The 25,291-nt window shown below is 35.0% G+C and overlaps 1 protein-coding gene across 3 annotated transcripts in view; it reads left to right on the top strand.

Annotated features, from left to right (window-relative positions):
- Window positions 1-24,686, top strand: part of LOC128553860 (uncharacterized) — a 33,702-nt gene extending 9,016 nt beyond the window's left edge. The window contains exons 1-10 of one of the 3 annotated variants that reach the window (XM_053535050.1): window positions 291-535; window positions 2,952-3,655; window positions 4,250-4,303; window positions 7,341-7,826; window positions 9,955-10,011; window positions 10,371-10,859; window positions 12,699-12,968; window positions 13,344-13,478; window positions 13,907-13,946; window positions 23,650-24,686. In XM_053535050.1, the coding sequence (XP_053391025.1) occupies window positions 2,992-3,655; window positions 4,250-4,303; window positions 7,341-7,826; window positions 9,955-10,011; window positions 10,371-10,859; window positions 12,699-12,968; window positions 13,344-13,478; window positions 13,907-13,946; window positions 23,650-24,505 (3,051 nt within the window). In that variant the 5' untranslated portion in view covers window positions 291-535; window positions 2,952-2,991 and the 3' untranslated portion in view covers window positions 24,506-24,686. Of the gene's footprint in view, window positions 1-290; window positions 536-2,951; window positions 3,656-4,249; window positions 4,304-7,340; window positions 7,827-9,954; window positions 10,012-10,370; window positions 10,860-12,689; window positions 12,969-13,343; window positions 13,479-13,906; window positions 13,947-23,649 lie in introns of those variants that run through there. The other 2 variants (XM_053535047.1, XM_053535049.1) reach the window with 2 other exon arrangements.
- The last annotated feature ends 605 nt before the right edge of the window (window positions 24,687-25,291 follow it).

Genomic DNA, 25,291 nt, shown 5'->3' with positions numbered 1-25,291 from the left:
GTAAAATGCGACTGAGTATTTAGATGACATCTGAAAATTGCGATTACATGAGTTAAATGTAGCCTGTTTACTATTCATACATTTTCAAACGTATGTATTGTATAATAGCAGATAATTATATCACAATATACTGATTTCTACAATGAAGGCAAAAGTAACTACACATATAGGTAAAAGAAACATATATATCATAAGTATGTTTTCTTTCTTGCGAACCTTTAAATATTTTGAGAAAACCCCTACTGTAAGTACGCTATCCGCTATCTCTAGTAGGTTGACCTGATTTCAAATATTATTTTAAATAGTGATAACAGTGTTAAATTTAGAGTAGGAATTTCCTTTATTTGTTACTATTAAAAGCTGAGACGGTTATATCGGTGTATTTTAATTTAACTTTTTAAACATTATAAACATTATTGTTTATAAATCATGTATTTTCAAAACCGAAATATAATTAAATAGATAAACAAATTATAAATTGAAAGAATGAGAACGACAAAGAACGATTAGGTTAATCACCTTTCAACTTACAAAGGTATGATTTCTTATTTATGTTTTTCCTATTTATTTGTTTTTGTTTCGCAATGTTACTGAGAACTTTTATCATTGCAGTGTGATACAACTTTTATCATTAAAGATCTATGTTTCAGTCAACGACTGCTGTTGTTTATATATATATTTATTTTACTTTATTATAGAAATTTCATATGTATGTTTAATAAATGTTCTGTTATATAGATAGGTTATCGTAGTATTTCTTTACATTAAAAACTTTTTTGCGCCATTTGGCGGTTCCACACGTTCCCACTTTGCGTTGTGGGAGTCTCCGAGGCCGAGTGGTTAAGGTCGCTGACTTCAAATCGCTAGCCCCTCGCCGATGTGGGTTCGTGCCTCACTCGGGGCGTTGAATTTTTCATGTGAGGAACCCATCCAGCAGGCCTACGGCAGGTCGGTGGTTCTACTCAAGTGCCCGCTCGTTATAAATTAATGCAAGGAGGGGCACCAGTGGTCTTCTTCCACCATCAAAGCTGGAATGTTGCCAAATGAACTACGACCTTAAACCCAACAAAACAAATAAATGACCCCCATACTATTATAGCATACTTCAAATACATTTTGACTTAGAGTCATGAAATCATGTAAAAATGTTATCAATTTTTATTCAGCATGTAAATTTATGTACCAAAGCTTTGCCTTTTAATTTAGATTTCACTCTGCAAGACCTGAGTTATGGCCCTTGTCAAAATATGTATCAAGGCTATAAAAGTTTATGTTCCATGTATCTAAAGTTGTGCACTTTATATTCTGTTTTGGATTTCTCTCTACCAGACCAGAGTTATGGTCCATCACTTAGTCCATAAAAGTTAGTGTTGCATATATTTTTAAAAAAAATTACTTAAAGACATGAACTATGTCTAGTGACAGGAAATGAGGGTACCAGTTTCCTATGGACACACGTCAAGTTTACAGATGTGTTATGTATAATTCATAATATACGTACAGCTTTTCATAAAGAAATCATTAGAAAGTCTTATTATTAAAATATTATAATGAGAAATGTAATTAGATTTGAAATGTGTATCATTATGTAAGTTTGATATCCTTTTATTTTACTATCTCATTTAACTACTACCTCCTGATTCATATCATTTTATCAAATTGAAAATGTCTGATCAGTTCAAAGTTTTAAGTAACACATATATAATAAATGGACCTCCAGGTTCGTATCATTTTTACCAGATTGAAAATTTCTGATTCGTTCAAAGTTCTCAGTAACACATATATAATACAGTCAGACCTGTGTTAAAGACCACCTCTGCACAGAGACCACTTGGCTCTAAAGACCAAATGTTTTGTTTCTCATTGTAACATTTACAGTGTTTATTACCTGACTGTATTCTATTGTTTCTCTGATTGGCTGAAAACGGTTCGAAAAGTAATGAATACATATCATATCAACTTATCTTGGGTTATAAATAGTACGAAAATAAAAATAGATCGAAGTAGGTGCTTGGAAAACCAATATCAACCTGAATTGGTCTACATTTATTCGTTATTTCTTTATTAAAGATAAAATTGTAATAACACGACTGACTATACATTTATTCATGTAATAAAACAATTATTGACTTTTTCATAGGTTGATATCAGGATTTAACAACCCTCAAAAAGTTATATTCACCTCGCCTTCGGCTCGGTGAATATAACTCTTTTCGGGTTGATAAATCCTGATATCAACCTATGAAAAAGTCGATAATTGTATAATATTAACCTGTGAATAAAGACCACCTCCCAATAAAGACCACATCTTGGCTGTCCCAAGGGTGGTCTTTATAGACAGGTTTGACTGTAATTGAACCTCCAGTTTCATATCATTTTTAACAGATTGAAAATTTCTGATTCGTTTAAAATTCTCAGTTAAACATACCTGTTTTAATGAAAATAAAAGATGTTAGATGCAAATAGTTTTGTAAACAAATAATATATTCTTGATAATAGTACTTTCATATCCATATTAATCTACAAATGTTTCTAAATGAAAATTCTATTTTCGTAATATTTCAACACATTTCGCGTTATTGGAATACAGATTGTATTTTTGAACAACATTGTTATGTTGAAAATCATCATTTGAAATAAGTTGTAATTATATATTTGTTTTCACTAATTCTATTTCAACAATGGCGAAAGTTTCTGAAATCAGTAAAGGTTTTTGGGATAATTTTATATCAGTTCTGACGTTGCAAACACTGCAAATTATAAATTCACATTCTTCGATATTTGCACGATTGCTTCAGGATTTGTTGATGAAATTTCAATAAATATGAAGGATCATGTCATTGTCAATTTTAGCATTATGTAACTTGGGCATTTTGAAGTCCCACGTTGTATTTCCATATACCATTTTTCAATTTTAAAATAACTTTATTAAAGTCTATATCAATATTTAGAGATTGGTTGTGAGAGAAAGATTTCACTTACACTGAACAGATGGCGGATAAATACTTCAGACTTGTGTGCTTTGTGGTGAATATTTGTCCTGAACCTTTAAGAGAATTTTTCATTAAGCTTGCTAAGGATGATCCTAGGACTTCCTATACGGACATTGATGCATATTTGTCCCAAAGACATCAAGATGTGATACAATTAAAAAGGAAAAGAAAGGTTAGGGATGATCAGTATGACTTACTGTATCCTGGCAACGGCACCGCTGATGTAAATCAATGGGATGTGTGCCTGCTTATTACATTGATTACGGAAATGTTTGATGCAAGTCTTCAGCCAATGCAAAAATATCATCTAAATGAAATTCGCGGGATAAGAAACCAGTTGCAGCATCTTCCAAACACATCAAGCATATCCGACGAAGATTTTGATATCTATTGGGGACGCCTTGATACAGCGACAATGACTTTAGCTAAGGAGATGTTCAACGCTACACATGAAGCAGAATTTCGCCAGAAAATTTGTGACGCTAAAACTAGTCACTTACCAGATCTTGGTGATGCTTTACGGATATGGTATGAAGAAACAAATCGGCAAATGGCGGACACAATTCAGGAAATGAAAATCAAATTAGATGAAGTTGGATCCAATACAATGGAAGCAACGTCAATTCTACGGAAGGTGACTGTAGGAAAACCAGGGCATGCAGGTAAATATTATAGTCAGTTACATTCTGTATATAACGTATATTAGTTAAAATATGTATTAAGTTCCGCCGTGTAGATTACCATAATCCTTTCACCACCAAGGCATTTAAACAGTTTAAAGCCAATTTGTTAAATTATTTAACACTTTAACCTTTCCATTATATCAGTTTCACAAGCATAAGAGTTGTTTACCAGGATAATATGGCAATCGAGGTTATAGCTATATTTATTTTTTTATTCCGAAACATATAAATAATATCAAACAAAATAATAATTGGAAACTCTTAAATCTAATTTTAGACATAATGCATAATATTTTTTGTTTCGTTTCGGTCTTCTTTGTTTGATATGAAAGCAAATTGGGCAATGATATGGTGTTCAATGTTAATGAAAAAGAACGTTACATTTAAATAATCAGTTCAAATGTAATATGTGTGCTATGGAATAAAGCAAATTGTCTTTCTAAAACTAAGAAATGAAAAGTAAAGATAAGTTAAAAGAAGGCAATGCGAATACAATAAGATTGCACTTTCTTGATGTTTGAAACGGGTCTTTCATAAAGATATTTTGAATTTCAAATAGTTTTCATTTTTAAGGAGACAAAAACAAAAGAATAAAAACTGTAGACGGCATTCTGAAGAAACTTCAAGGTTTGTATATAATTTGTTCTTTACATTATTGCACAAATGCATGTACCAGTAAAACATCTGTATAACAATGATGCTTTAGTATATAGTTCACAATGTATAAGATACTTTTAACATTGCTAGAATTTGTTTTTGGAAGTTTTATGTCTTGTTTTGAATTTTACTTTTGAAGGACAACCATTACATATTAAGTAGTTTCATCTGCAAATGACTTTTATGACGGAATTTTGCGTAATCGCTAGCCAGAATAAGGTGCTCATGCTGAGCTGTTTTGATCACTTGCCCCCGTCGTTCATTACACGCGTCCAATTTCTGTTCACATTTTCCAAAAACATTTCCTCTGGAACTATTCAGTGCAAGTTGACGTAACTCGGCATAGATATTGCTTAGACTGCTACTCGTCGATTAAACTAAAAATATTTAAAATGCATGTCCGATTCGGAAACCTTTTTTTGCCAAAATATCTCTGTACATTTTACTGTTGATATTGAATTGAAACATCGCATGTGTCTTTGGGGTTATACATCTAATTGATAGCATCAAGTCCCTGTATTCTGGCCAAATTATGTTCCCTTTTCGACCTAGAAAATCCTGTTTAAAGTTTTGCATGCATGTACATATAGCTACTGCTTAAACGCATACAGCTTTGAGACTTCTCTTTTCTTGTTTAGGTCAATTTACAACCTAATTGGACCAAGCCCCCATAACTCTGACTTGCATTTTGGCCAAATTATACTCCCGTTTGGACTTAGAAAGTACTAGTTAAAGTTTTGCATGTAACTTATTATCTTCAATTTATTTATTTTGTTGGATTTAACGTCGCACCGACACATGAGAGGTCATATGGCGACTTTCCAGCTTTAATGGTGGAGGAAGACCCCAGGTGCCCCTCCGTGTATTATTTCACCACGAGCGGGCACCTGGGTAGAACCACCGACCTTCCGTAAGCCAGCTGGATGGCTTCCTCACATGAAAAATTCAACACCCCGAGTGAGGCTCGAACCCACATCGATGAGGGGCAAGTGATTTGGAGTCAGCGACCTTAACCACTCGGCCACGGAGCCCCTTATTATCTTCAAAACTAATGCAGATATTGAATTGAAACTTCACATGTATCTTCGGGGTTATTAAACTAGGTGGTACCATCAATTCCCATAACTCTGACTTGCATTTTATCCAAATTATGTCCCTTTCTGGTTATGCGTGTTAACCCCAAAACTAATGCAGATACTCTGGATTGAAACTACATAGATATTTTAACATCTTTTTTTGTCCTTTCCCTAAATAAATGAATAAAATATCTTTCAAGTCAGTGTAGCATACGGTGGCACAGTGGTGACATCCGCAACGCTTTATTTATATTGTGGACACAACTTAGTAAATTGTGGCCACAACTTAGTAACTTATGGCCACAATTTACTAAGTTGTGGCCAAAACTTAGTAAATTGTGGCCACAAATTAGTAAATCGTGGCCACAACTTAGTAAATTAACTGACAAACTGACAATAAGCATCTACAGAAAGACTTGTGCCATTAATTACACTGATGTTTTGTAACAACAAAAATCAGTGTTTTTGTAGAGTTTGAACATCTTTTGTTAGTTTAATGGTGGAATGAAGCACAAAGTGTTGCATGTGAAGATCTTTTATTCTGCCTTTTTATCAAGTAGTGTAATATGTCACAACTATAACGGTAGAACAGAAAGTTCACGCTATTTTTGGTTTGAACGCTGCTCAGTAATACCTTTGAATACCAAAGCCAAAGTTGATTTTATTTCAAAGGAGTTTGATATAGTTTTAATTTGAAATAGTTATTTTAACTGAATGTTTAATTACCATCTTGTAAAACAATTAATTAAAGGTACATGTATGTTTCTTGATATCGTTACTTGCCCTTGCATTAATTTGCCTATCTTTTCAAGAGCGCATTGAATATGATTGAAATATAGCATGAAAGTTTGTCACATGTCCTTGCCTAATGTATAAAGAACAAATATTGGCAAACATTATGGTTTATATAATATTTTGCCAGTTTAACAATGCTTTACGTATTGAAAAAAATAAATATCATCTTAGTCCCATATAAAATCAATAAAATTATATTTTTTAAGAAACCTGCATCTACTTGGAAAAAAAAAACTTTATGCGCTTTTCTTTGCATGTCCTTTGAAATAGAATTAGCAAAACATGTCATAACAGCAGTTCAATTTTAGACCCAAATGTCACGCTTTATTTGCACTTGGCCGTAGCATATAGGGAACGAGGTCTCTTTCCCTGTGATAAAATGGTATGGGAATCATTTCTTCTCAGAAAAAGATTTCCCAATCTCGAAATAATTTCACACGGATATTTTGAAATTGACTTTCAAGATTGTTCAAATTATACTAGAGTATACTGATTCTTTAAACAACGTGGACCCGAGAGTCCATAGACCACTATAACACAGTCTCTATTTCCTATATGTATCTAATTTTAATTCAAGGAAATCTTTCTTGGAAAAAATCCTACAAAAATTGTTCAAGCTTTTGCGAATCGGAAAATGCATGACTACCATGGGGTAGAACTCTTTTTGTAACAACTTTGGCGTACTTAATTGAACTAAAATAACATGGCAAAATGAGTCTCAAGTAAACTACTATTACATGTACTAACATTGCTTACATAACAGCATGAAGCGGGGTTTTATACATGTTAAAATTTATAAGCAATCTAGAGCGTCTACAATTTACTTGTGTTACATTTGATTTATTTTGTCAATTTAACTTTTCATTCATTAGTCTTATGTATGCACATTTACATATAAACTTTCATCATAAATGATAAAACATTGTACATATCCATTGTTAAAGAAGAATTACAAGACTATAGAGGCTATATATATTAAAGGTTCACAGCCTTTAAAATTTCAATATTCCTTACTCATTATTGATTACGACTCCGCCTCGTTTTAAAGTCATGAGTTAATACTGCGTCTTAAAATAGCCCAAACCATACATGAAAGCATTGCTAATGAACAATAATTATCTATTTGTATCTATCAGCAAGTTTTGAAGCAACAATCAAGGATTTACCAGATAACTTCAGTGCGCCAGAAAAAGTGTCTGACATCCGAACAAAACTACGAGATAATCATCACGTGGTTGTAACAGGAAGTTACAATAGTCGTTACTTTGAAACAGCACTTGCAGCCATTAAAGGAATGGATTACGATTACAAACGAAGTGTCGAAATGCACAAGTCTTCGGATTGGCGCCATATCGATCCTGAAGATGTTGATTTGGTCCTCTGCAGAAATCCGTTTGGAAATTTATCATATGATATAGACAAGTCCAAAAGTATGGCTGATATATTCAACAGTATGATGCATACAACTAAAGGGGACGATGAAAAAACGTTAGACATCATCATGGTAACAGACTCGGCGATTTTGGCGAAGTGCAAACAATTCCATGATCATGGTATCCTCGAAGACGTTGTAAAGGTGTTCGATGACACAAGCGAAACTCATCCGGCAGATCTTACTCTTGGTACGACATTTTAGTTTATTACTTTATTCTTCGACATATAAGTAATTAAGAAATAATTCATAGCAAACCAGTGGTTAAACACTTTTTATACACGACGGACATTAAAACAATGAGTCAAAGAACCATTAAATATTATATTATATTCCTCTATGGTTGAGAGTAATAATTTCACGAGGGCGTAACCCGAGTGAATTATTTTGTACGACGAATAACGCCCGAAGTGAATAAATAAATATAGTGTTGAAACAAGGTTTAGCTATATTTTTTTCGATTCTTGTACATTTTTTATTAGCTCACCTGTCACGTAGTTACAAGGTGAGCTTTTGTGATCGCCCTTCGTCCGTCGTCCGTCCGTCCACAATTTCCTTGTGAACACGATACACATTTTGTACTTGATTTTATTCAAACTTGCACACAACTTGTATGGACATAATATCTCGATTTCTTTCGAAAACTGGCCGGATCCCACCATGAGTTCTAGAGTTATGGCCCCTTATAAGGCCAAACTTTGCTATTTTTTGGCTTGTAAACACGATAGATTCAACATTTTGCAATCAACTTTAATCAAACTTGCGGACAACTTGATTTGGCATAATATCTCAGTTTCTTTCTTATACTGGCCAGATCCCGTCATGGGTTCTAGAGTTATGGCCCCTTAAAGGTCCAGAATTTGCAATTTTTGGCTTGTGAACATGATAGACAACATTTTGCTACCAACTTTAATCAAACTTGCACACAACTTGTACAGGCATAATATCTTGGTTCCTTCCGAAAATTGGCCAGATCCCGCCCTGGGTTCCAGAGTTACGGCCCCTTAAAAGGCCAAAATTTGCTATTTTCGCTTTTGCTATCATATAGAGACTTGATTTATAGTTTGATTTTATACAAACTTATATCTTCAACAACAATACATCCTGGATTCCATGATGAATCTGTCCGAACCAAGCATCGGTTCCGGAGTTATTTTATCAATGATTATCTCCCTTGATTTTAATGAAAATGGATTTATATCAATAAGTACTTATAGGACTCATTTGAAATTTCATTATTTTCATTAGTTGGACTGAGACAATCAGAATAGATAACTATGGACTGATTTTATGTCAAATTACCTCCCTTTATGTCAAATTAAAAATTGGTATATCTTTGTAACTAATGAAGATTCTGATTTGAAATGTCGTTTATGCTCTTAGTTGGACTCGGACAATCAGGGTAGATCATTTTTGACTGAATTTATGACAAATTAATTCCCTTTATTTTATGTAAATTAATACACATCAGCGTTTAATGAGATTGGTTTTAAATGTTATTTAAGTCCTCTAGTGTAAGGAATAGTCTTGCTAGTACAAAAATGCAGTATTAGAGCCTAGGACCCTGTGGCTCAAATTGGCCGTGACTAGTATGTGACCCATAGGTCAAAAGTGACTATTACAAGAAAATATTTATTCTGATGATATTTAATGTGTATGCCTATTTGATCTATGTCAAAACTTATTCTTATTAGTAAGAGCAACGGTACTCAGGTGAGCGATATAGGGCCATCATGGCCCTCTTGTTGTCAAATTTAGATCAGATGTGGTAGATCTGTTTCTTCGAGAATCAATGGCGCCAAATGGTAGGTCGTCACGCTCCTTTGTTTATACACGCCGGGACCGGAAATTGTAATACGTCTTGCTGAATAGTTCAGTTAGAGCGCAATTCTAAATGACGGCGAACTAACTCAGTGTATGTGTGTAAATTAATCAAAACAGTTGTGCTATGTGAGATTGTTTTAAATAAAATATTTGATCAAATTTGAAAGCTCTATTTCTCGATGCGTACATAGCGCCAAATATCACGTGGACGTGAACATAATTTTGGTTGTTATGATTTAAGCATTTTCTAGTCATATTTCAATTTTAACACGTTCGAATTACACCAGGAAGGGATGCTAATCTGGAATTCGTTTTCAGTCGTAAGTGGACGGAGTAAACCAGAATAGCCAAAGTAGGTCATTTTGCGAAATGTGTTTTATCGACAAGACAATACACGGTAAAACCATTCTTTGTTTATATAAAAGAAAATCATATAAGTGTTAGAATAAATAACTAATACTTACTTTCATGAAATATTTATTGATTGATTTCAGAGTGCAGAAATCAGGATGTGTACTCAGCTTATTTGCCAGTTAGCAACAACTTGAAAGGTAAACATGCTCAATATTACAATATCTATAGATAAGTGCCTACTAGTACTACATGTAATCGTTTATTCAATTTTATTACAGTGGTAAATACTTGTATGATTACAGTCATCGGGCTATAATCTGTGCTATATTCCCGGTCTGTATTCAACATTATGTTTACAGGGCTAATAGTAAAAAAGCTGAATATTATTCAAATATCATCTTATAAAACACTTATTGAATGGCTTGCTGTCAATAGACGAAAATATTGGCTATTAGTCCCTCGGACCTCGAACAATAGTTTTGACTAGATCTATTGATCGGCAAGCCACTCAGTTAGTGTATAATGTCCAAGTACTTTTTTATTGTTTCAATAAAAGACATGACCAGCAACTTCCTGAAGCAATATCGAATCAGCAGCCGTCAAGTTGACGAAGAAATCCTCAGGAAAACTAGGCATAAATTCAAGGCAAATAAAGCTATTGTGCTGACAGGACCTAAGAAATGCGGAAAGACATCAGTAGCAGTCGCCATAGCTTCTTCTTATAATCCATCACAATGCATACTTCTGACTGAACCAAACGATTTTAAGATGATTGATTTAAAAAATACCTGTTTGGTAATCATTGATGAGTTTGCAGGAGAGTACTGTTATAGCAAGGAAGACGTATACAAATGGTACAGCATGTTTAACCATGTGTATAATGCCATAACGTCAGGACAGATGAACGCGATAATCACGTGCGAAAAAGGCAAACTTGACAAATGCTGCATGGAGATTTCACCACACCCTTTGCTTGAACACAGAGTAGACATGCCCGAACGTACCACTGCCATCAAACAGGAGATGATTCCTCAAAATACAGAACGTAAGTAGGAACTAAGAATGCTGAAATGACATTCATTTTTATAAATTCAAATTACAGTTGGACCTTGGTATCTGAAACTCACTTATCTCAAACTTCCCGCCATCAGAAAGTAATGTTTAACTCCAGTCATTATCATATAGTGTCAATTCGACATACTGCGACTTCGTTTATATCGAAGTAAAGCTAAAAACCCGCTAGTCATATATCTAATTTTTAACGTCTCTGTTGTGTGTGTAATGGTTAAACAAATTCCTTAGACGTAGGTCCGTTGCAAACATGAAATCAATAAAAATATTAACAAAATGAGCTTCAAATTGAATAAATTGTACATTCATTTCCTGTTTACACGTACATACGAGAGTGATTCAATAAATGCTATCACTAATAATATACATAATTATACATAAAGCACGGTAGTTTCATGTACATGGTAACTGATGTTTAAGGACGCGTCACGTTGAGATATTTTAGCATAAATGTTATACACAGTTGGTACTAAATTTTGTTTTCAATATTATATGCTCATTAGATAAATTCTCAATATCTACATAAAAATAAGGGATCTCTTTTTGTCGTACTGTGAACGCTGTGAATGGTCTTATTTAGTGACATGACTGTGTTTGAAACAATTTTGAAAGGAATTCTTACTAGATTTCGATCGACAAAACGGCAGTTAGTTAATAACTACTAATAGTCTTTTTATTGTTTTAATTTATGTGTGTAAGCAACAATATACAAGAACATTTTAATTAAGGGGAAAATCGAACTGTCAGGTAGAAAAACAGCAAAACAGCTTATTCAATATACAAAATGTCAAAATTTTCAGTCTTTCTTAGAACAAGGAAAAGATTATTAAGGCTGAACATCCATCTTATATTCCTGACCTAAGTCTCTGTGACTTTTTCTCGTAAGTAAACGCTTCGCCCCTAAATGCCTTTTTTGTTCTGCAAAGTCTTTCTTAATAGTATACCAAGAGGAGATAACTTTTCAATATTCATTTCATGGATAGCAAAAATGTGTTTCTGTGCAAAGAGAATGCTCTAAAGTTATGACGTGAAAATTGTAGGCCTAATAAATTGATTTATAGTTCAGACATACGAAGACAAGTGAGACTTTTCGTTAAGTAAGGCAACGGCAACATATTCAGCGAAAAGTACCTGCACCAGGTATCATTTTAAGTCGAATTTCGGCGATCTCGAAATAAAACGATTACAGATACCAAGTTTGTTGATATTACAATGCTTTTAAATATAATTTCCAGGAATTGTTTTCAAGATGATAGATATTGCAACTTGATTACTGTATTATGGCAGTATACAGAATTCTAACACGATCCGATTCAATTTCCCATTAAACAAAGAAAGCTGAAAACAGTGAATTATTATACAACAATTCACTGTTCTGACGTCACAAGTATTACGTCATAGCGTCAAACGGCATAGCGGTGCGCTGGAAAAGAAACCGATTGAAAACGGGCCAATATTTAATTGATGCCGTCAAGGATGTACTTTATAATCCTTGGTAACGTGTTAGAATCGAAATAATATGTCTCATTTAGTGATTTGCTCTTGAATAAAATCATTGTTTGTCGTTCAGATGCGTATTATTATATCACTCGGGTTCCGCCCTCGTGGTATAATTCCTTCGCCTCTGAACTCCAAACAATGATTTATTCAGCGACAAATCACTAAATGAGATATATTATTTCTTAATCATTGTAAAAATCATGAAATCAATGTCCGTTATAAGTCCATTCAAAGGGTCAGAAATACATCAAAGCTAAAACTTGAGAGTGCAACTGCATGCCATAATTAAACTTAATATTTTTAGATACTTTAGGTGTCGTGTACAACTCTCACGGATCAGTAAGTTATAATACGGTTATGGAAACAAGTCGTATGGGAATTGTGGGAGCGTTCAACACGCCTTATGGCAATGACAACCCGACGATCACTCTGAGATTGCCGCAAGGAGGAACAGCTCAAGACCAAGACATCTCCCCTACAGGAATACCAGGGTCATTACAGAACTTCATGACCAGTAGAAACCTATTTCCCACCACTAGGAACAATATTGTACCAGCACATGCATTATCAACAGAAAGAGGGGGTAACAATTATTATCAAAGTTTGAGCTCTTTTTATCTACAATATATATACACAACTTAAGTCGTTGTTTAAAGATATACTTATTTTATTGAATGAAAGCAACCTTAATGAAGCAACTGGCATCGCCTTAACAAGTAAGAACTTAAAATTAATAAGTCTACTGACATCGCTTCATCTCTAAAAATTCTCGGAATTTTGCGACCTAAGCTGATATTTATTTTATTTTTGCTAGGTAATGTATTGTACGAGTATGGGGTGTTAATATACCACTATCATTGTAAAATATGTACGTCTGTGTCCATCTAAGTGCTGTCAATATATATCAGATATATATAAAATGGTCAAATTAAAGCTATCATTTAATATGTTATTTTAGATATTGTAAACAACTATGCCGGATCAACAGATACAGGTATTGTGATGGAATTAAGTGGAAATGAAATATGGGGAGCATTAAACATGCCTTATATAAACGGCACGCTAGCACAAACAGTATCAACAGAAATTGGAGGTAACAATTTATTAAGTCTAAGTTCTATTTATGTACTACAATGATGATATAAACGAACGCAAACCATTGAAAACCTTTTCATTAAAAAAATCAAATTCTATTTCATATTGAGATATTGCTTATGACAAGTTTGGCGAAACGGTTAACTCACTGAATAGAATTAAAAGCCAACGACCACCTTGCTAAGCTACCTAAACCAAAATGGCGGTATTGATGCAGAACTTCTTGGCACAATAATTTTTGACAAGACTGGGCTGGCTAACAGCTTTGTTCTGCAAATTATTTTATTACACCAGTTAAAGAATCATTCTTAATTCATTCGTGGAAATTCCACGGATGATTTGAGCAACAATGGCCGCAGTTCTGCTAGACTACAAATTCTTCATTCTACAAGAGAGAAATGATGAGAGGTACTGCTTCTTTTTCAGGTGGTACAGGCCCGCTGTCTCAGTTTCATGGACATCAAAGGTATAGTTAGGGTGAATTGAAACACTCAGATTTTATTTTGGTGACTTACTTGTTTTAGATAAGACTTTATCAGGAATCGTTTAGACTTTCATAGTGAATTTTTCTTTAACGGATTTAATAGCGATTGAAATTTTGCACGCTTGTTCAAATTTATTCAAAAAACTATCCGGCAGTTTCTTAAATATGAGCGTCTTTGCGCAAAATTTTAGGTGAAACTCGACGTCAGTTTTTTGCGATGGTGCAGGACCTCTACCTGTCATTTTGTATGTACGTCTGTAGGTCTGTTCATCAGTTAACAATTTCGCTACAGCTCAATAACCAGAATACTTTGACCTATGAATCTTAAGCTATGATACTCAAACTTTAGTTAAATATTGCTCATGGTTTTCCATTGATTTGAGGTCAATGGAACAAAGGTCAAGGTCAACACAAAATCGATTTCTCTCAATATGTTGAGACTCCATTGACCTACGATCTTCAAACTTAATAGGCGTATTGACCAATGCGTGTATGGCGCGGGAGCTTCTAATATTATGATGCTGTAAAACGAGCAGCAAGCTTGATTAATCTCTTGAAAATGACTTGTCCTGTACGAAATTTTACGCACGTCAGTGGCACGGATTAGAGACGGAAAATGCTCAATTTTTCCAGGTGGAATCCAGACGGAATTCAGTTTTTAAGGTATCTGAATAAAACAGAGATTTAAATTAGCAGGAAAAAAATTCGTGCGGATTCCGTGCGGAGCAGCTTTATGCACGTCATTGGGCAGGAATATGTAAATGAGACGGAATTCAGAACAAAATTCCGTTTGGATTCCGTGCGGAAGTATTTTACGCACGTCATTTTTCTAGACAATTGGCATGGCCCATATGCTTATTGGACCGACAGTAGGGCCTGACCGTGGCCAAGTAGTTTGGTTGCTGGCTTCAAATCACTTGCCTCTCATCGATGTAGGTTCCTGCCTCACTCAGGGCGTATAATTTTTTTATATAATATGCTGTTTATAATATATTCTAACACGGCCAGCGAATAACCTACATAAAGGTAGAGCAAAATCTATCTCGAGTTATTTAAGAAATAATTTATAGCAAAGCAGTGCTTTTTCACTATTTGTACACGATGGGTGGTTATACGTCGGGCGCAATAATTTCACGAGGGCGTAGCTATAAATTATTTCGATTGTTAGATATGTTCTTTATTGTAAAATTTATATCAAATATGATGGAAATGTTTCATCTCACAAGCATGGCGCCAATAGTAGGTATTTGTTAAAACACGCCAGGACCGGAAACGGTAATACTTCTTGCGGCAGAATTCAGTTCGAGCAAAAATTATTGTGAATTATTCAGCAAAGCGAATAACTAATTCAGTATGTGTATAAATTAAAACATTTGTGCAATATGACATTTCGTTTAAAACATGTTATTAAGTAAAATATTTCATGAAATTTGAAAGCGCTATTTCTTGATGCGTACATGGCGCTAAATATCACGTTGACGTGACGTCAACATAACATCGTTGTGATGATTAAAGCATTGTTAGCCATATTAGAATTAACAAATAATCAAGGCCTTCGAGTTGTTTATCGTCTAATTTACCACGGTTCAGAGTTCAGATGCGTAGGGATTGAACCACGAGGGCGTTAGCCCGAGTGGTTAAATGCTGAAGCATCTGCACGATGTTCCGTGGTAAATTAGACAATAAATAACAAGAAGGCATTGATTGTTTTCATTCTGACATGCTCATTGATATATTTTAATAGATATTATACTGGACTTCATTTACGCAAGGAGTAATGTATCAGACGTCACCCGGCTTTTTGACGTCATAATTGACGTCATAATGCTCTCTTACCGGTCCGCGCGTCAACCGTTGTTTATCGCAGAATATATAGAGCTTGATTTCCTTCTTTGTTTAACTGGAAATCAAACCGAGTCATGTTAGAATCTGCAATAAACCACTCGCGTACAATGACGTCTTCCGATCCAGGTGTGTAGCACGGTCGAAAAAAAAATAGTTACCTTTTTTTTCTAGAACTGTTGATACTAGATGTCGTGTTAGAATTGAAATAACAAGTTCCCAAGTGTGATTTATCTTAGAATAACCCTAGTTTTTTGTCCTTATGCAAAACAATATATCACTCAGGCCTACGGCCTTCCTGATATATTTTTATGCAAAAAACTCAAAACACCTGTTATTTTGCGATAAACCACACTTGGGAACTTATTATTATGCCCCCGAAGGGAGGCATATAGTTTTTGAACCGTCTGTCTGTCTGTCGGTCTGTCGGTCTGTCAGTCTGTCGGTCTGTCGGTCCGTCCGCAATTTTCGTGTCCGGTCCATATCTTTGTCATCGATGGATGGATTTTCAAATAACTTGGCATGAATGTGTACCACAGTAAGACGACGTGCAGTGCACAAGACCCAGGTCCGTAGCTCAAAGGTCAAGGTCACACTTAGACGTTAAAGGATAGTGCATTGATGGGCGTGTCCGGTCCATATCTTTGTCATCGATGGATGGATTTTCAAATAACTTGGCATGAATGTGTACCACAGTAAGACGACGTGCAGTGCGTAAGACCCAGGTCCGTAGCTCAAAGGTCAAGGTCACACTTAGACGTTAAAGGATAGTACATTGATGGGCGTGTCCGGTCCATATCTTTGTCATCGATGGATTGATTTTCAAATAACTTGGCATGAATGTGTACCACAGTAAGACGACGTGCAGTGCGCAAGACCCAGGTCCGTAGCTCAAAGGTCAAGGTCACACTTAGACGTTAAAGGATAGTGCATTGATGGGCGTGTCCGGTCCATATCTTTGTCATCGATGGATGGATTTTCAAATAACTTGGCATGAATGTGTACCACAGTAAGCCGACGTGCAGTGCGTAAGACCCAGGTCCGTAGCTCAAAGGTCAAGGTCACACTTAGACGTTAAAGGATAGTGCATTGATGGGCGTGTCCGGTCCATATCTTTGTCATCGATGAATGGATTTTCAATTAACTTGGCATGAATATGTACCACAGTAAGACGACGTGCAGTGCGCAAGACCCAGTTCCGTAGCTCAAAGGTCAAGGTCACACTTAGACGTTAAAGGGTAGTGCATTGATGGGCGTGTCCGGTCCATATCTTTGTCATCGGTGGATGGATTTTCAAATAACTTGGCATGAATGTGTACCACAGTAAGACGACGTGTCACACGCAAGACCCAGGTCCGTAGCTCAAAGGTCAAGGTCACACTTAGACGTTAAAGATCATTTTTCATGATAGTGCATTGATGGGCATGTCCGGTCCATATCTTTGTCATTCATGCATGGATTTTAAAATAATTATGCATGAATGTGTGACACAGTAAGACGATGTGTCGCGCGCAAGACCCAGCTCCGTAGGTCAAAGGTCCTAAACTCTTAATATCGGCCATAACTATTCATTCAAAGTGCCATCGGGGGCATGTGTCATCCTACGGAGACAGCTCTTGTTTCTTAATTAAACATAAAAAGAATTGCTTATTATAATATAATACATTAATTAGCTCAGATCTCGGATCATCTCCGCAAATGTTAATGATGCGGAATTTTGAGGATTATTGAGTCGAGGAAATCCGTAACAAATCCAGAATGTGGAAAAAAACAGCGGATATTGGGAGAAAAGCATGTATTGGAAAAGTTCCCCAATCAATGTGGAATGCAGAGTATTGAACCACCGAATGCGGAAATAATGCGGAAACTGCGAGAAGATCAGAATTGGAAAAGTTACGCAATTAAATGCAGAGTATTGAGCCACCAAATGCGGGAAAAAATGCGGAAATTGGGAGAAAATCGGGTATCAGAAAAGTTCTGCAATCAATGCGGAATGCTGAATATTGAGTTGAGGAAATCTGCAGCAATTAATCAGAATGTGAAGAAGCTGCGGAAAATTAAGAGAATTTTCATTTCTAAATACGACAAGCTTTAATTAGAATGAAAGTTTGATGACGGACATGGGGTGGTCACAAAAGCTTGCCAAAAACATTTCGCTCTAATATGAGCTTATACAATCATATTCAAAATCTTTAAAATTATGTTTTTTATTCAATTTTAGTTAAATGTATTTTCACACACAAGCTCATACAGTGACGCATATTAATGCCTGAAATTTAATTAATTAAAACATTAAATGAATTAAATATAGGCACAATTATGCAAGTGGACATTAATCTGATGATACAGTAGTCTGAATTTAATTTATCTGAAACACAAGATTATTCTAAGCAAAAGTTCCAGCTGTATACACTATCAAACTCGGCAAATGCATTCATGCTGCTTTGTGGAACAAAATTCACATACTTTTAATGTCAGAACAATGTGAATGCCTCCAATAATTAAATTGTTGTTATTCGTAAAAATGGTTGAATAACTGTTAACATAATTAATAGATGATCGACAAATTGAACTGAAATACTAAAAGGGTCAAGTTATTTTCACTTTTTAATTATGATGAATCATGGCAATAGGTTGCATTTCCACTACTGTCCATGAACAGGCTAAATCAAACCGTACAATTTCGATTTTGTCTTGTTGAGCTTCCTGTGGATTTTCCATTGTTCTATTTAAAAATGTCATTGACAACAAGTTTTCTACTGATCTTTGCTGGATTTATGTCGACATGTGGGAATATATCCAGCACTGTGAGTTATCTGAAAAACAAATAAAATTTACAAAATCAAAAGTGTTAAATATTCCTTAGAAAGCATTTTAACAAACAGAATAAACCTGAAATTGCAGTTACAGATAAAATCATGTTCAAGGTAAATTTGAACTTAATTTGTAAATTTCAATCGTGCTTAAAATTTTGAGAAGAGTTCAAGACTTGGGAAAATACTCAAAATTTTGTAGGGGCTACAGCCTGTATTCAGATTTCAGAGGCAAATTCATTAATAAACAAAATCAATGTGTACTTTAAAAGGAAATTAACAAATAAAAAAAGACTTAATTTATCATATTTTGATTTTTTCTTTTTTCAAAATATACGTTTGAAAATGGGGGACGAAATGACCAATTTGAAATCGCAAAGCGGGACGAAATGACCAAATCGGGGACGAGTTGACTAGAGGACGAGTTGACTGTAAATCGTTTGTTGTGGGCCTACTTTGCAAATGCGTGGCTCTAGGGCTTTGTTTTTTTCCAAGAAGTCCACCCTTACCTATATTCTTTTGCTTCCGGAATTAAGTCGCAGGATTTCTCAACGATGAATTGTTTGGTCAGCGTGGTATGCTACTACAGAACCACAATTTGGCACAACATAGTCACAGAAAAACATCTCACAAATTTAAAGATGGCGCAAAAACTGCAGCTTCGGAAACCAATAGAAATACTCGAATCATTGACCCTCGGTCTTACAATAACCAATCAAATATGCCAATACAAAATGGTCTCCTGCGATGGCCAACTTTTGAATAATGCGACAGGTAACCAGCAACTTCCCGTAAAAGCTGATTTGCTGAGGTATCTTCGGTAAACAAACATGGCGGCGCATGAGATCTAATAGCAATAACTGTACTTTCTCAATATTTAGGCGTTTTCAATTAAAACTGGTAGTAACATAAATGAAGTTTCATTTTAAATGGAATAGTTTTACTGGTCTTAATTGTATTTATACGTAAAGTTGTCGCAAGTCCGAAAAAATACACGTAAATTTTGTCTTATGATTCATTCGTCCCCATTCAGCTCGTTCCCATTTTTACAATTGGTCCGACTCTCCATGAAATTTACACATACTGCCTTTTAAACATTGTATTTTATACAATGTGTACAAATTAGTTAAAAACAAATACATTGGCAATTTTTATTGACTATCCTAGCTTTTCTACATGATCATTGTTTGTAATTTAATGTTCATTTATTTTCTATTTCATTTTCAGCAGACTATGAATTTGAAGAATAATTAAAGCCATACTCAACAAAGCATTGGCATATCACACATAAGTCTGCTTTTTGAAAACAAAGAACTTATGAGATTTATAATTAGATGTGCCCCAACATTTACTCCAAATGCTTTTAATATATCTTGTAATATCTAATTGATTTACAAAAAAATGATCTGAAGAAATGTCAGATTGTATGCTTTATTAGATTTTTTTTAAGCGAAAACAAATCCTAAGTCAGACTTCTTCTAGGGACCTCCGTGGCCGAGTGGTTAAGATCGCTGACTTCAAATCACTTGCCCCTCATCGATGTGGGTTCGAGCCTCACTTGCGGCGTTGAATTCTTCATATGAGGAAGCCTTAGCTGGCTTACGGAAGGTCGGTGGTTCTACCCAGGTGCCCGCTCGTGATGAAATAATGCACGGAGGGGCACCTGGGGTCTTTCTCCGCCATTAAAGCTGGAAGGTCACCATATGACCTATCATGATGTGTCGGTGTGACGTTAAATCCAATAGGCCTTTTTCTGGAAGTTAGAAAATTTCAAAGTCAAACTTTCGCCTTTCACAGCTCTGTTTGTCTTACATGAATTGGTTGCGCCTGATATTTTAAAGATTATGCCTGGTTTTCTTGCGATTTACGCCCGTAAGTAAAATAGAATTACCAGTCCTGCAACTTTAAGCCTGGTTCTTGTCAAATAACAACCCATTACCGTCACGGCCTGGTTTATGCTTCAAAACCAAGTGTAGTACGTCTCATTATTTCATAAGGGCTACTGGGACTGATTTAAAACATGATTAGTTGGAGAAAAAACTGGATCTTGGAGTAAAATCAATTGAAATATGCCTCTTCTTTGGAGACTTTCACACAGTACCCATTTGATAAAAACAGCACAATTGCAACAACATCTACACCACACATCAAAAGAGAGTATACGCATTAGAAAAAAACTAGCCTTAAATTACAAGGTATATCTAAATTTTTAGAGATATCTGTGATATCTAAACAAAGAAAAATATTCAAGTGACAATTTTTTAAATCTTGCTAGCCAGATTTTACAATAATTTTACACAAATGGTCCTTGTGTGACCCTCGCCCAAGATTGTTCAAAACATTTTCATTAGTTAGCAAACCAGTCAAATTTATGTCACATTTTTTTTTAATTTCTGAAAGAAAATTAATGAAACTCTTTTCATTCCTAATTAAAGAGGTCCGCCAACATTTACTGCAAAAATATCTTGTAATATTTAATTTATTTAAAAGAAAAACCAGAAAAGTCAAAATTACCACTAAGTTTTTTCAAAGTATAATGTCCCTATCTTATGAAATAGTTAAGGGTCAAAATTTCCGCAACTGAAAATGTCATAGTAGAACTTCTCCGCATTATGAAATTGTCAGAGTCAGAATTTCCGCAACTGAGAAATGTAGTGTCATTATTTTGCATGTTTTCTGTAAAAACAAAAATCATTTTTTGCAGAAACAAGGTTTCAGCAATTTTTCCGCATTTTCTCCACTTGAAATGCAGTGCGGAAATCTGAGCTAAGTGCGATCAAATATAGACTAAAACTTTACTAGATTTCAAAGTAATGTTTTTCATTATTCCTTTGTATCCATACTTTGTTTTACTCTTGTTTTGGGGCTTGTAGGAGTGCAAAAATTTTTAAGTGGAAAAAGTCCGTGTTGTAAAAATTACTAAGTGCCAAAATTCCGTCTACAAAATTTGACTAAGTCGAAAAAGTCCGTGTCTACCAAAATGACGTATGGGTTGCAGGAGGAAAATAATGAGAGTTCACACGGAAAACTAAACTTATCCGCACGGAAAAATGAAAGTCTCCGTACGGACTCCAGAAAAAATCCGTGTCCGTGTCAATTTCACACGGAATATTGCAATTCCTGTCCAATGACGTGCCTTTTCCAGGCGGATTCCGTCTGGAATTTTCGTACAGGGTACTATATAAGTGTTGTTGTAATTTGTATTCTTTTACGTAAAACCGGATAAAAATGAAATAACTTGATATTTTCTCTTCGTTACTTATAGCACATTTCTCATTTCATTGAACTTTATTTTACAAAAATAGAAGAATACATAATATTACGTTAAATATGAGAAAACTAGGCGAAAATTCTGTTCAGCTTGAAAATGTAACGTTTTTTCCCTGTCTACAGACGTAATATCACGTGCTTTGTTTATTAACGCTGCTGTAAGAAAATAGGGTTAAAATATTAGTTTGACATAATATTACATGTATTTGTCGAAAAACATGTACAAGAAAACATTAGTTTTAAGTTCAGATGGGAATATCCGGTTCTCGGGCAACTGCTTGCATGGTATCAGCAGAGCATTCTCATCGCCTTTAGCTACTATACAGTTAGCCCTTGTACCTGATATTCCAGTCAGCACCTACAACCAGTGAAAGTTTATGTTACACATAAACGTTTAATATAGCGGCTATTGCGATATTACTTGTTTAATTAAAGAAAACAGGCATAAAATGGTAAGTAATGACCGGATGCATTAAAACACGCGTTTTCCACGCATTACTATAATAAAAATAAAAACAAACTGATGTGGCACATATTTCATATGGGACAGACTTCTGCCAATATTCCGATTACTAACTGATACCTGTCTGATATCGGCGTGCTCATTGGAGAGCAAATTCTATATTATAAAGTACAAATGTACAAATAATAAACAGGAAAGATTGAATGAAAAACAAGACAGTATAATATGTACATTGTAAGCTCGCATTGGCGAAAGTCATAAGAGCAATTGCAAGACCCCCGGCGCCGTCGCCGGTAAGATTTGTAGACACCTCGTTAACGGTTCACAGCAAACTCACATCTTATTACCAGTCACAGCATAATGAAACTTCAGAAGTGGCTTTCCCTTGTCTGACTTAAATTTCATAGCTCTTGATTTTATTTTGATTGAATTATGTCCGTTCTTACACTTAGCCTTTTCTCACCAAAATTAAGATCGGTTTTAGTCATGCATATGTTTAGAAGGAGTTGTCAAAGACAAGTTTTAGGGCTAATAAAATGCATATTTATTTTCGGTAGATTACGGTTTCAGGCGTGTAAACTTTCCAATTTAATTTCCGGTTATCATTTATCGATATCAGTGAAAAGTAAAAACAATGAATGAAAACTTTCATAAGATCGGTGATAAAGATTGTAACTAAACAAATGTATTATTTATAACAGTTTCTTTAACTTTAAAAAAAATTTCAAGTACTTTCCAAGTGTAGGAACTTTGTTTTTTCTTTTTTTATTTTGTCACATGACTGCTCAATTTGTATTGCTGCGATACGTACCGTATCGTTGCATCTGTATCACGATATGTATTGTATTCTGAGACTAGCGTATCGTTACACCCCTATGTTTTGCTAAAATGTTTTCAGAAAAATGCACAATTTTCTTGGAAAGTTTACAATATTATCGTGATAGCTACCTAGCTGTCTTGTGGCAGAAATATGCCAGAATAGTTAAAGGTTTCGAAATTGAGCCACAAATTGTGCCTATTCACATGTGTAAAGCTAAAGGTCGTTTTAAGTACATTATTTTCCAGTTTTGTATAATTTATTTAACATGTGCTACAGGAAAGATTACGTATAAAGTCTATGCAAACCTACTCTGTTTAATTTTGATATCTTAATTAGATTAAATATATTAAAGGAGCACATTGTATAAGATGCATTTCCGGGTATATTTATCGTATAAAATCATTAAAGTAAATGCTTTTATGTCTTTACAAAATGAATATTTTGGTCTGACATAACTTTGTTGTTTATTCATTTTAGAGTAGCACATAACCGGGCAAACATTCCAGGTGCACAGAGATTAACAAGTTCACATGTATGGTCAATCAAGGATAAACATAAGAGTAAAATCCGGGTAAAAGGTGATAGAAATAAATGTAGTATCTATGGTAGTTGCCTTTTACCTTCTGGAGAGATTCTGTTAGTAGACAGGGTTAACCACAGATTGAAGAAACTTGATACCAGGTACCAGGTGATCAGTGTGTGTGATATGCCTGCAGATCCCTATGATGTTTGTTATATCGATAACAATGTAGCTGTAGTAGCACTGAGCTTACATAAACTGCAGTTTGTGGATATTAGGGGATGTATGACACTTACCAAGTCTGTTGATACAGGTCCTTTTTGTAAAGGACTGGCCTATGGTAATAACCAGCTATATGTTATAGATAGCAGCTCCGTCTATATATACAGTAAAGACGGTATAAAGCAGCGAATTCTATATGAGTCTGATATTGGATTCTTCGTAAAAATTGCTCTAAGTGATGATGGGAGTTTGATATACATCTCAAACTCGATTGTAATCATTGACAGCTTAGACAAAAGAGGTGGACTTGAAACCATTGACAGCTCAGGAAACCACCTGTACACATTTACTGATTTTGAACTCTGTAGTGCCAATGGAGTTTGTGTAGATGGTGAAGGTCATGTCTTGATGTCTAGCTTTTTTTCAAACATGATACTACAACTTAGTTCTGATGGTAAGAAGAGACTGGGACTCATAACACAAGGATCTGATTACATAAACGATACAAACACATTGTGTTTTGATAAAGAAAATACAACCTTGGTAGCAGCTGGTAATAATGATAGCATCTGGGTTTTAAAACTACAGTAAAAACATATCTATTACTTGATCGTTAAATGTATGCAACAAATAAAAGTAATGCTTATGGTATTTTAAATAGATGTACATATTGAAATTTAATTTTGGTTTTGCATCCTTACATTGCCTGTATGTTTGTGTTACGAGAATGTGAATGTCGTACAAAAGTAGGTATTAAAATGTTTTAAATTAATTATTTGTTGTATGTTTTTTTTTATCATACGAACTCATCTATACATCAAAGAAACGATAATTTATTAGTCACAATTTCTCCGAGCTCTCTTGCACGCGCACATCGTCTACGGAAGAAGGCTAATTAGACCAGCACCTTAACTAGGTCAACGTCAGGACTTTTAGTAAACGTCACATGACGAAAACCAGGAACAGTGACCGTACAAAGGGAATATCTGTCAAATGGGCTGCTTCTTGCCGATGTTTTATCGGGTCGGATTCTCATCGAGCGTTCATATGCCGATACCACGCAACAATCCGAGAGCTTGCTGTACCGGAATCTCTCATCGTCGAAGCCGGATTAACTTCCCCAAGTATTTATTTAGAGATTTGGCCCCAGCTGGTACATCGACAGTGAAGAAGACATCAGCACTCCGTGGTCCCGATAGGGGCACATAAAGGGAAGAGGGCATGGACGTCCGACGGACGGCCTTTTAAGACCACATCGACGGGGTGCAGTCCAGATGACCAGACATTTTGTTCGCACACAAAAAAGGAACCTAAACTTAGGAAATACTAAATGGAGATGTTGTAAATAGTCGGAAAATCACAGAACTATGCATGTGA

Source organism: Mercenaria mercenaria, unplaced genomic scaffold (assembly GCF_021730395.1).
Source record: "Mercenaria mercenaria strain notata unplaced genomic scaffold, MADL_Memer_1 contig_4408, whole genome shotgun sequence".
Classification (NCBI taxonomy): Eukaryota; Metazoa; Mollusca; class Bivalvia; order Venerida; family Veneridae; genus Mercenaria; species Mercenaria mercenaria.
This window is presented reverse-complemented; position numbering and strand designations above follow the sequence as displayed.